At 40.2% G+C, this 12192-nt stretch overlaps 1 protein-coding gene across 1 annotated transcript; it reads right to left on the reverse strand.

The window, feature by feature from the left end:
• Positions 1-10239: 10239 nt before the first annotated feature.
• On the reverse strand, positions 10240-10942 carry Cetn1 (centrin 1). Its single transcript, NM_053461.1, has one exon. The coding sequence runs from the start codon at positions 10890-10892 to the stop codon at positions 10374-10376; it is 519 nt and encodes a 172-aa protein (NP_445913.1). The 5' UTR covers positions 10893-10942; the 3' UTR covers positions 10240-10373.
• Between the last annotated feature and the right edge of the window lie 1250 nt (positions 10943-12192).

The raw sequence follows: 12192 nt of genomic DNA on the forward strand, positions 1-12192 counted from the left end.
TTGAAGATATTTACTGGCCCTTTAATTTGGGAGTCTTCACTCTCTTCTATACCTATTATCCTTAAGTTTGACCTTCTCATTGTGTCCTGGATTTCCTGTATGTTTTGGACCAGTAACTTTTTCCATTTTCCATTATCTTTAACAGTTGTGTCGATGATTTCTATGTAATCTTCTGTTCCTGAGATTCTCTCTTCTATCTCTTGTTCTGTTGGTGATGCTCACATCTATGACTCCTGATCTCTTCCCTAGGTATTCTATCTCCAAGGTTGTCTCCCTTTGTGCTTTCTTTATTGTTTTTATTTCCATTTTTAACTCCTGGATGATTTTGTTCATTTCCTTCTCCTGTTTGGTTTTTTCTAGTAGTTCTTTAAGGGATTTTTGTGTGTTCCTCCTTAAGGGCGTCTAGTTGTTTATTTGCGTTGTCTTGTATTTCCTTAAGGAAGTTATTTATAACCTTCTTAAAGTCCTCCATCATCATAATAGAATGGGATTTATAAATCTAGATCTTGCTTTTGGTGTGTTTGCATATCCAGTGTTTGTTCTGGTGGGAGAATTGGACTCTGATGATGCCAAGTAGTCTTGGTTTCTGTTGCTTGGGTTCCTGCACTTGCCTTTTGTTATCAGGTTGTCTCTGGTGTTAGCTTGTCTTGCTGTTTCTGATGATGGCCTGACCTTCCTGTGGGCCTGTGTGTCAGCACTGCTGTAGGCCTTTTTTCCTCTTTTCTTTCAGCCAGTTATTGGACAGAGTGTTCTGCTCTCAGGCATGTAGTAATTCCTGTCAGCTGGCTTTTAGCACTCCATGTGGGCAGGAACCAGAAGGGTCCTGCCCCTACTGCTCCTAGATCCCTGTGCGCAGGGGACCCAGATGGCACTAGGCGTTTTACTCTTGAGTCGAGAATGTGAGCAGAGTTTTCAGGAGTGTCTGCCCCTCTTATGGTCTAGCTTCCCCCCCTCCTCCAGGGGATTTGGATGCAGGGAGCTGTTTTACCAGTTCCGTTCAGATCCGGGTGCAGATCTGGACTGCAGGACTCCTGCAGCTTGACTGCTCCTATATTCCTTTGTCCGGAGGCACTATGCAGGTTCCTCTTGGGCCAGGGATGTGGGCAAAGGAGGGCAGAAGTGGCAGTCTGTCCTGCCCTGCAGTTTCAGGACTGCCCACACTTCTGGGTGTTCAACTCTCTCTCCCACGGGATTTGGGAACAGGGAGCTGTGGGCCAGGATCAGAGAGGTTCAGGCCCCAGCTAGTCCAATTTCTTTTTGGAGGCATTTAGAGCTATGAGTTTTCCTCCTAGCACTGCTTCCACTGTGTCCCATAACTTTGGATGTGTTGTGCCTTCATTTTCATCAAAATCAACCAAATAGAAACAAAAAGAACTATACAAAGAATCAACAAAACCAGGAGCTGGTTCTTTGAGAAAATCAACAAAATAGAAGGACACAGAGAAAGTATCCAAATTAACAAATTTAGAAATGAAAAGGGAGACATAAAAGCAGAAACTGAGGAAATTCAAAAAATTATCACATCCTACTACAAAGTCCCAATTCAACAAAACTAGAAAATCTGAAAGAAATGGACAATTTTCTAGACATATACCAGGAACCAAAGTTAAATCAGGATCAGATAAACCATCTAAACAGTCCCATAATCCCTAAAGAAATAGAAGCAATCATTAAAAGTCTCCCAACCAAAATACCCAGGACCAGTAGGTTTAGTGCAGAATTCTATCAGCCCCTCAAGGAATACCTAATACCAATACTCTTCAAACTATTCCACAAAATAGAAACAGAAGGAACACTACCCAATTTGATCGTTGAAGCCACAATTATGCTTATATCTAAACCACACAACGGCCCTAAAAAGAGAGAGAATTAGACCAATTTCCAACATGAAAATCAATGAAAAAGGACTAAATAAAATTCTCACAAATCAAATCCAAGAACACATAAATGTGATCATTCATCATGATCAAGTAGGCTTCATCCCAGGAATGCAAGGATGGTACCATATATGGAAATACATCAACATAATCTACTACATAAACAAACTTAGAGAAAAAAAACCACATGATCATCTCATTAGAGGCTGAGAAAGCACTTGAAAATATTCAACACACCTTCATGATAAAAGTCTAGGAAAGATCAAGAATTAAAGGCCTATACATAAACATAGAAAAAATCAATAGCCAGTAGCCAACATCAAACTAAATGGAGAGAAACTTGAAGAAATCCCACTAAAATCAGGAACAAGACAGGGCTGTCCATTCTCTCCCTATTCATTCAACATAGTACTCAAAATTCTAGCTAGAACAATTAGGCAACAAAAGGAGGTCAAAGGATACAAATTGGAAATGGGGAAGTTAAAATATCACTATTTGCAGATGATATGATAGTGTACTTAAGTGACTCCAAAAATTCCACCACAGAACTCCTAAACCTGATAAACAACTTCAGCAAAGAAGCTGGATATAAAATTAACTCAAACAAATCAGTGACCTTCCTCTACTCAAAGGATAAACAGGCTGAGAAAGAAATTAGGAAAATGACAGCCTTCACAAATAATATAAAATACCTCAGAGTGACTCTAACCAAGCAAGTGATCTATATAACAAGAACTTCAAGCCTCTGGAGAAAGAAATTGAAGAAGATCTCAGAAGCTGGAAAGGTCAGTCATGGATTGGCAGGATTAATACAGTACAAATGGCCATCTTGCCAAAAGTAATCTACAGATTCAATACAATCCCCATCGAAATTCCTCAATTCTTCATAGAGTTAGAAAAAGCAATTTGCAAATTCATTTGGAATGAAACAAAAACAAGATAGAAAAACTATTCTCAACAATAAAAGAATTTTGGGGGGAATCACCATCCCTTACCTCAAGCTGTATTACAGAGTAATCATGATTAAAAAAAATGTATGGTATTGGTACAGAGACAAGCAGGCAGATCAATAAAATAGAATTGAAGACACAGAAATGACCCCACACACCTATGGTCACTTGATCTTTGATAAAAGAGCTAAAACCATCCAATGGAAAAAAGACAGCATTTTCAACAAATGGTGCTGGTTCAACAGGTGGTCAGCATGTAGAAGAAAGAAAATTGACCCATTCTTATCTCCTTGAACAAAGCTCAAGTCCCATGGAATCAAAGACCTCCACATAAAACCAGATACACTGAAACTAATAGAAGAAAAAATGGGGAAGAGCCTCAAATGCATAAGTTCAGAATAAATTTCCTGAACACAACACCAATTGCTTATGCTTTAAGATCAAGAATTGACAAATGGGGGGCTGGGGATTTAGGTCAGTGGTAGAGCGCTTACCTAGGAAGCGCAAGGCCCTGGGTTCGATCCCCAGCTCCGAAAAAAAGAACCAAAAAAAAAAAAAAAAAAAGAATTGACAAATGGGACCTCATAAAATTGCAAAGCTTCTGTAAGGCAAAGGACACTGACAATGGGACAAAATGGCAACCATTGGGAAAGATCTTTACCAATCCTACACCTGATAGAGAGCTATTATCTAATATATACAAGGAACGGAAGAAGTTAGATTCCAGAGAACTAAATGATCCTATTAAAAATGGGGTACAGAGCTAAACAAAGAATTCTCAACTGAGGAATATCAAATGACTGCCAAGTATCTAAAGAAATGTTCAACATCCTTAGTCATCAGAGAAATGAAAATCAAAATAACCCTGAGATTCCACCTCATACCAATCAGAATGGCTAAGATCAAAAACTCAGGTGACAGCAGATGCTGGCAAGGATGTGTGGAAAGAGAAACATTCCTTCTTTGCTGGTGGGATTACAAACTGGTACAACCACTTTTGAAATCAATCTGGTAGTTCCTCTAAAGATTGGAAATAGTTCTACCTTGAAGACCCAGCTATATCACTCTTAGGCATAGACCTAAAAGATGCTCTATCATTTAACAAGGACACATGCTCCACTATGTTCATAGCAGCCTTATTTATAATATCCAGAAACTTGAAAGATCCCAGGTGTCTTTCAACAGAGGTATGAATTAAGAAAATGTGGTGCACTTATGGAGTACTTACTTACTCAGCTATTAAAAACAATGACTTCATGAAATTCACAGGCAAATGGATGGAACTAGAAAATATCATTCTGAGTGAGGTAAACCAATAACAAAATGGTTTGTACTCACTGATAAGTAAATATTAGCCAAAAACTCAGAATACCCATGATACAAATCACTGACATGAAGCTTAATAAGAAGGAAGGCCAATGTGTGGATGCTTCAGTCCTTCTTAGAAGGGGGAACAAAATAATCACAGGAGGCAGAAGGAGGAAGGGACCTGAGTAGAAAAGTATGGGGGAGGGGAAAAGGGGGTGCAGGACCAGGAATGATAAGAGACAGGAGAGAAGTTCAGAGGGCCAGGAGAACAAATAAAAATAAGTAGCAGTGGGAGGTGGAAACTTTGGGAACCACTAGAAAGTCCCAGATGCCAGAGATGGAAGATTCTCTGGACCCAATGGAGCTAACATTTGCTGAAATATCCAACAGCACGGAGATAGAACCTGAAGAGACCACATCCAGTAGATATACATGGTCCCCAGTGGAGTGATGGGGCCACCCACTCATCTTAAAAATGTTTAACCCAGAATTGTACCTGTCTAAAGGAAATGCAGAGGCAAAGATTGGAGCAGATACTGAAGGAAACACTATCCAGAGACTGCCCCACTGTGTGTGAACCATTCCATCTGCAAACACCTAATCCTGACACTATTGCTGATGCCAAGATATGCTTGTAGACAGGAGCCTGGTATGGCTGTCCTCTCAGAGGTTCTGCCAACATCTGACTAAGACAGATACAGATACTCACAGCCAACCACTGGACTGAGCCCCTGGACCCCAGTGGAAGAGTAAGGGGAAGGAGCTGAAGGGGATTACAAGCCCATAGGAAGGACAACAGTATCAACCACTGGACCCATTAGAGCTCCCAGGGACTAAACTACCATCCAAAGAGTATACTTGGGCCAGTCCATGGCTACATATATCGCTGAGGACTGCCTCATCTGGCATCAGTAGGAGGGGATATGCTTGGTCCTGTGGAGTCTAGATGCACCATAAAAGGGGGGATGCTAGAGAGGTGATGCAGGAGTGGGTGGATGAGCACCCAGTCAGAAGCAAAGGGGAGGGGGAAGGGAGGTTTGTGGAGTCGAGAGTGGGAAGGGGGATAACATTTGAAATGTAAACAAATAAAATGAGTAATAAAAAACATATTAGGCAGAAAAATGAGAGTGGGTAATTCAGCATAGGTCTTCCTCACTACACAGTAGTTCAATGTTGTGCCTGTGATGGCAAAGTCTGCTGCTTTTCTAATCAAGTGTTTATACTGAGCATTTAATTCAGGGTAATCTCTTACTGGCTTGGCTTCTGTTTGCCCTTGCAACTTCTTTACAAATGCAGTTGCAGTTCTTCTACACAGCAAATGCTACATTTGTAAGGAACTTGGAAAATGACATTAGCACTGAGCATGGTGGTATACATTTTCACGCGCAGCACTTTGGAGTATGGTACAAAACAATGAGGAATTCAAAGCCACTCCTGAATTAGAGGCTAGCCTGAGTTAGATGAAATCCTCTCTCAAAACCAAAATCCCAAACTGCCCTCTCCAAAATATAGATAGACAGAAGGAGAGCATCACCAATTATGAACATTAAGTGAACGTTCATTCCTTCAAAACACTAGGTTGCCTTGGTGAACAAAAACTTATCCTAAAGATGCTGTGGTCAGTACTACCTTTCTGGAGCTGCTCTTTTAAAAGTACCTTCAGGGCTGGAAAGATGGCTCAGCAGTTGAGAACACAGAGTGCTCTTCCAGAGGTCCTGAGTTCAATTCCCAGTAACCACAAGGTGGCTCGCAACCATCTGTAATGGGATCCAATGCCCTCTTCCGGGGTGTCTGAAGACAGCAACAGTGTACTCACATACATAAAATAAATTAGAAATACTTTCATAGGTAGTTTACAGACTATTGAAAGAAATTAGACTCACCAGTTCAAAGACACTTAGTGTATCATACCACAAGTAACAATATCTCACTTCTCAAGCTCTTCATCTGAGTTGACCACAAACAACTTGAGTTTGTTTTTTCTTTTTTAATTAAGCCTAGTTTGAATAGAAAAAGATTTGTCTTCTCATAATGTTCAGAATAAATTTGTGGAACTTTTTAGGTTGTATCCACATAGGGAGTTCAAAAACTGTTCTAAATTCAACAGCATTATTAAGTCTGTGACTTAAGAGGCAAGGCATTTTCTGCCTACACAGGCTAGCAAATGAGTAAAATGAAAAGTCTAGAGCTAGAGTAAATGGGGTTACAGTCCTTCCTTTAGCATTTACTAGCTACATAATTTTGAACAAGGTGCTTAATCTTTCCATCGACTTCATTTCTTTTTTTGGTAATAGATATGGTAATAGATATATTGGAGTATGCAGACGATTTGAGTTGTTACCTAATAGAGCATATATGCTGTTCCAAGAGCTATGCTAAGTTCCATTGTTTATGTACTGTATTAAGTTCTTTGGTACAAAATAAGTTAATTTTAGTTGTTATTATCACATATATCACTTAATAATACTACCTTTAATTATAAACATATCAGATAAGGTCCAATATAAGACAGATGCAGAAATAATCCTAAGGTTGTTGTCATCAACAGTAGTGATAAAATGTTCTTATGTAAGAAAATTAATCTGTAGTAGTTATTAATATCAAAGTGAAGCATGCTGGGCTAAGGGCTCAATGGGTAAATGTGCTTGTCTAGCAAACCTGAGTTTGATCCCAGATACTGTGGTAGAAGGGAAGAATCAACTCCTGAAAGTTTTCTCTGACTTCCACATGCACATCACAGCACATGTGTACCTGCATACATATACACTAGTAAAGTAATAACAGTAATTAATAATAATAATAGTTGTGACTCTGTAGATTCTCTGCCTAAATATTTCACTTCACGTTACATCCTGGAAACACATCCTGGAGTGGAGATACCTAATAGACATTAATAGATTAAACATCTGTGGCATCTGGGAAAAAGACTTTAATCCATGCCGCTATACCCTGACTGAATAATAGGAACACAATCCTTGAGACAATATGGTCATTTATCACTAAGGTTTAACTGTTGAGAAGTCTTCTTTGGTAAGATTTGTTTTTGTTGTGTGTATGTATGCTTGCCATATATGTGTGTGGATGTCCAGGGAAATCAGAAGAGGATATTAGACCCCATAGAGTTTCAAGGATTTCAGGCAATAAGCTGTCCAGTATGGGTCCTGGGTACTGAACTCTTTTCCTCTGCAGTAGCTCTCTTAACCACTGGGCTATCCCTCTGACACCTGAGGAATCTTCCTGGAACCCCCATCCCTTATATTTTTTCTCATGGAACCCAGTGGCACAGGTCTTAATTCTTTGGAGTTCGTGTGCCTCCAGAGCATTCTGTTTTCATGACAAAAATTCTCAGTTCTCATTTTACTTTTCTCACACCTAACAAAAGCAACTTAAGGAAGTATTTGTTTTCGACTCATTGAAGTTGCTGTCTATGATGGGGAAAGCATGGTAGCAGGAGAATAAAGCAACTCATCACTTTTTGTCCATGGTCAGGAAGCAGAGAAAGAGAAATGTTGGTGGTACTCGGCTTGTTTTCTCCTTCTATCCTCTCTTTAAAAGTATTTTATTTATGTATATGGGTGTTGTAAATTAAACCTTACTTGTTCTAAAATGAAAGAAGATGCTGGCCTTGGATAGTTACAAATCTCAAATTGCAGAAAATTCAGATAATGTGCTTCTGCTGAGATGGAAGTTTTGAAAGCTAATGGCAAATACCAATAAGAGAAAGGTAAATGTTGTGGTCATAAGTAAACCAAAATGAAATCTTCACGTAAAGTTACTCATTAAATGTTCAATTCTGGAAATTTTCTCACTTGTTTTTCTGGCTGATGGTGGCTATCATTCAAGAAGGCAACTGATTTTCTGGACTTAATTCTCATAATAGGGACTGACTTGTCATAGCAACAGTACTACCTGAAGATTACCATCAGAAAGGCTTTGATGAAGTAGCTGCGAAAATAACTCACCCAGGCTGCAGACACTAACACTTTGGATTCAGAGCACATGCAACGTTGCAAGTAGTATGAACACACACTCATGTCACAGTGAAATAGCTTATTGGGATTTGTAAAATGAGCATTATTACCTAGACACTTTAACATTAACCACGTATCACAAGAGAACAAACCAATGGCTCTAATAATTAGCAGCTGGTAGCTAAAAACTAATGACACGTGTACATAGTTTAATAACTAAAACTGCCATTGCTTTTTCTAAGAATGAGTAGCTTTAAATGTACTTGTGCGTGTGTGGTGTGTCTGTATGCATGCATGTGATGGGCAGGGTGTCTAGAGCATCTCTGTTTCTATCATACTTACTTGAGACAGGGTCTCTCATTGAATCTGGAACTTACTAATTGGTGGCATTGGTTAGCCAGTGAGCTTGAAGTCTGCCTTTCCCGTCTCTTCCCCAACGCGTAGCACTACAGCTAGAGAGGCATACTTGCTCCTTCGTATGTGGGTTCTAGGCATTCAGACAATTCCTCATAATTGAGCAAAAAGCAATGTACCCACTAAGCCATGTCCTCAGCACCATATATCAGATATGTGAAGAACAAAACTGAATGAAGATTATGCATTTTTAAATATTCATTTAAGAAATCCAGGTGAACATGGTGTTGAACATGTGTTCCTAGTACTAGGATGACTGAGGCAGGAGTTGAGGCTAGCCTAGGATACAAATGAAACTGTCTCAACAAGCCCAAGGGTTTGTGGCTCAATTGGGAGGGTGTTTGCCTAGCATGAAGGAGGACTGACTTCCATGCCTAACACTGCATAAACTGTGTGTGGTAGTGATGAACTCCTACAATCCTAACACTTGGGAGAGGCAGGAAGATTAGAAATTCAAGGTCATCTTTGGCTACATATTGAGTATGTGCCCAGTCTAGAACATAGGAACCCTGTCTCAACCAAGGAACTACTAAGCTTAATTTCTTTAAAAAGTTAGACTTTTCTTAGGCAACAATTAAATTACTTTTTTATCCTGTGCTATGTCTTCATGTCCTCTCTCCATACCCCTCAGTAGATAATTTAGACTCGTTAAAGACACATTGACATGCAGTCAAGATAGAAAACAGTCATTATTGCAGTTAACCACCTCGCAAAGGCAAGCCCTTTTCTTGTACAAAGGCCTTAAAGTTGCTAGGCAAGTAACCTAGTACTGAGCTAAAGTCTCAGTTCTGTGTGTGTAATATATATGTTTGTGTGGATGTGTGTACCAGCATACATGTGTGTATGTGCTCACCACCTTTCTTTTGAGAACGGATCTAACCCCAAACCCTGGCTAGCCTGAAACTCACTACTGGAACCAGACTATCCTCGAAATCACAGATCCACTAGCATCTGCCCCCCTATTGCTAGAATTAAAGGGTTGTGACAATACACTTGGTTCACTATACTGAGACAGGTCTCTCCCTGAACCTAAAGCTAAAACTGGATACTCTAGGAGCTCTAGAAATCTGTCTGATCTGATCTGCCTATCTCCAAGGGATACTACTGGACTTTACCTTGAGTTTAGGATACCCAGGATACCAGAGTTTGGAAATTCAAACTCAGATTTTGAAGCTTGCACAACAGGAGCTCTCCCAAGTGGGCTATCTCCCCAGTACCCTTTTTTATTGTTTTTGTTTTTGTTTTTGAGACAGGATCTTACTCTATACTCTCCAGATGACCTGGAGCTATGTAAGCCTAGGCTAGCTTTGCACATTGCATCCCAAGTGCTGGGATTATAGCTGTGTCATTACACTCAACAAACCTACACTCCTTTTTGAAGCGCAAGCAAGGTTTTATTGAGGAATATCTTTCCTTAATTTAAATAGTTCTTAAGTAGCCACATTATTATCCTTCAGAGCAGTATTCACTTAGGTGAAAAGCTACAGTGAACCTTCTGGTAAATTCTAATTTACCATGCTAGTACACTAACTTGAAATGAAGGAATCGCTGGTATATGCATGTTATTTAAAATCACTAAAGTGACCAGAGAACCACAGTTTTGTTTGACCCAGAAAGCTGTCCTCTGTTCAGTTTAATGAATGGCAAGCAGTGAGTGGACTCCAGCCTCGAAGATCTTTGAGATTTGTTCTTGAGAATTAAACAACAGAACTCACATAGTAAGTATCTTCAAAATTTATAATTGATCTGGAGGCTTAGAAGCTAATCAAGCACAGGAGGCAGGAAGAAGGAACAGACCACAGCTGCTCTGTTATACTTTCACAAAAACAGAAGCAGGGACCCCAGCCAGTCACTTAATAAAGGTTGGTCTTTTTCATGATCTTAAGAAACTCTTCTTCGTTCACTTCTCCATCACCATCACGATCAGCTTCATCGATCATTTCCTGCAGCTCCTCGTCTGTGAGGCTTTCCCCCAACTCGTTGGCCACGCGCTTGAGATTTTTGAATGAAATTTTCCCTGTTTCATCATCATCAAACAACCTGAAAGCCTTCAGGATTTCCTCTTTGGTATCTTTCTCGGCCATCTTCTGAGTCATCACAGCCAAGAAGTCATTGAAACTGATCTTTCCTGTGGCCTCTTTGTCCACTTCTGAAATCATTTTCTTCATCTCTTCCTTCCTGGGTTCAAAGCCGAGTGCTCTCATGGCCACCTTCAGCTCCTTCACATCGATGGTCCCACTCCCATCAGAATCGAAGAGGTCAAACGCTTCCCGAACTTCTTGCTTTTGATCTTCGGTGAGTTCAGGCTTAGGACCCACCTTTTTCTTGTAGCTGGTGGAGGCCACATTTGACTTCCTGAAGGTGGACGCCATCTTCCACCACAGTTGGGTCCTCAACGGTGCCCTGACATAGCACGTGTGTGAGGTGCCCTTGCTAGTGCGCCTGCGCCAGCCCCTATGTGCCTACTACCTGGGCCACAGAGCTCCAAGCAATTGATGAGATCTTATTTACATTATAACCCAGTTTGCTCAGTTTGTCATTCAATCTCCACGAGTTAATACCTGCTGGCAAGAAACTTGCTGTAGCTATTGTTGTCTCTACAATTCTTTGAAAAATGCCGTTCTTTCCAAACCATAGGTTTGCACCTTCAGTGCCTGTGTATATTTATTTGAAAAGCCTCTGCTCCTTTTCCATATTAATTAAAAGGACAAATGTAGGGTAATCAAGTTTGAGTTTGACCACTTGGTATTAAATTCAAATAAGAAGGAAGACCATTAAATGGCACACCACGTGTTCTACTAGACATAATTAGAAAACAGGTAAGATAGAAGCACTTAGGTGTAAAATTTGAGGAAGTTTGTCTCCTATTGAACCATAGTAAAATTTCCTGGAGGTTCAAATATGACATGTAATATCCAGTATAATTCACTTCTAGTATCTGGGTTTGAAGTATTTGTTGTAGCCAGAATACAGCAAATACAGAGGCGAATACCAGCAGCAAACCACTGAACTGAGAATAGAACCCCCGTTGAAGGAATCAGAGAAAGAACTGGAAGAGCTTGAAGGGGCTCGAGACCCCATATGTACAACAATGCCAAGCAACCAGAGCTTCCATGGACTAAGCCACTAACTAAAAGACTATACATGGACTGACCCTGGACTCTGACCTCATAGGTAGCAATGAATATCCTAGTAAGAGCACCAGTGGAAGGGGAAGCCCTGGGTCCTGCTAAGACTGAACCCCCAGTGAACTAGACTGGTGGGGGGAGGGCGGCAGTGGGGGGAGGGTTGGGAGGGGAACACCCATAAGGAAGGGGAGGGGGTTGGGGGATGTTTGCCCGGATACCGGGAAAGGGAATAACACTCGAAATGTATATAAGAAATACTCAAGTTAATAAAAAAAAAAAAGTATTTGTTGTAATTTCATTCAGTAGGCTTTTGACTTCAACAGATGAGGGTGAAGTATCATGGTATGTATTTTAAAAATCCTAGCAATGCGTTTACTCTCACTGCTTATTATTCACTTCAGGTTGTACAGAACCCCACATTCAGGTAGAAACAACCACTAAGCAGAAAGGTATGTTTAGGGGCAAACTATATTTACAAAAGAGAAATCTTCCTTTTTAGCTACACTTGAAAATTTATAGGAGAAACATTTAAGGAAATAGTCAA

Source organism: Rattus norvegicus, chromosome 18 (genome assembly GCF_036323735.1).
Source record: "Rattus norvegicus strain BN/NHsdMcwi chromosome 18, GRCr8, whole genome shotgun sequence".
In the NCBI taxonomy this organism is placed as follows: domain Eukaryota; kingdom Metazoa; phylum Chordata; class Mammalia; order Rodentia; family Muridae; genus Rattus; species Rattus norvegicus.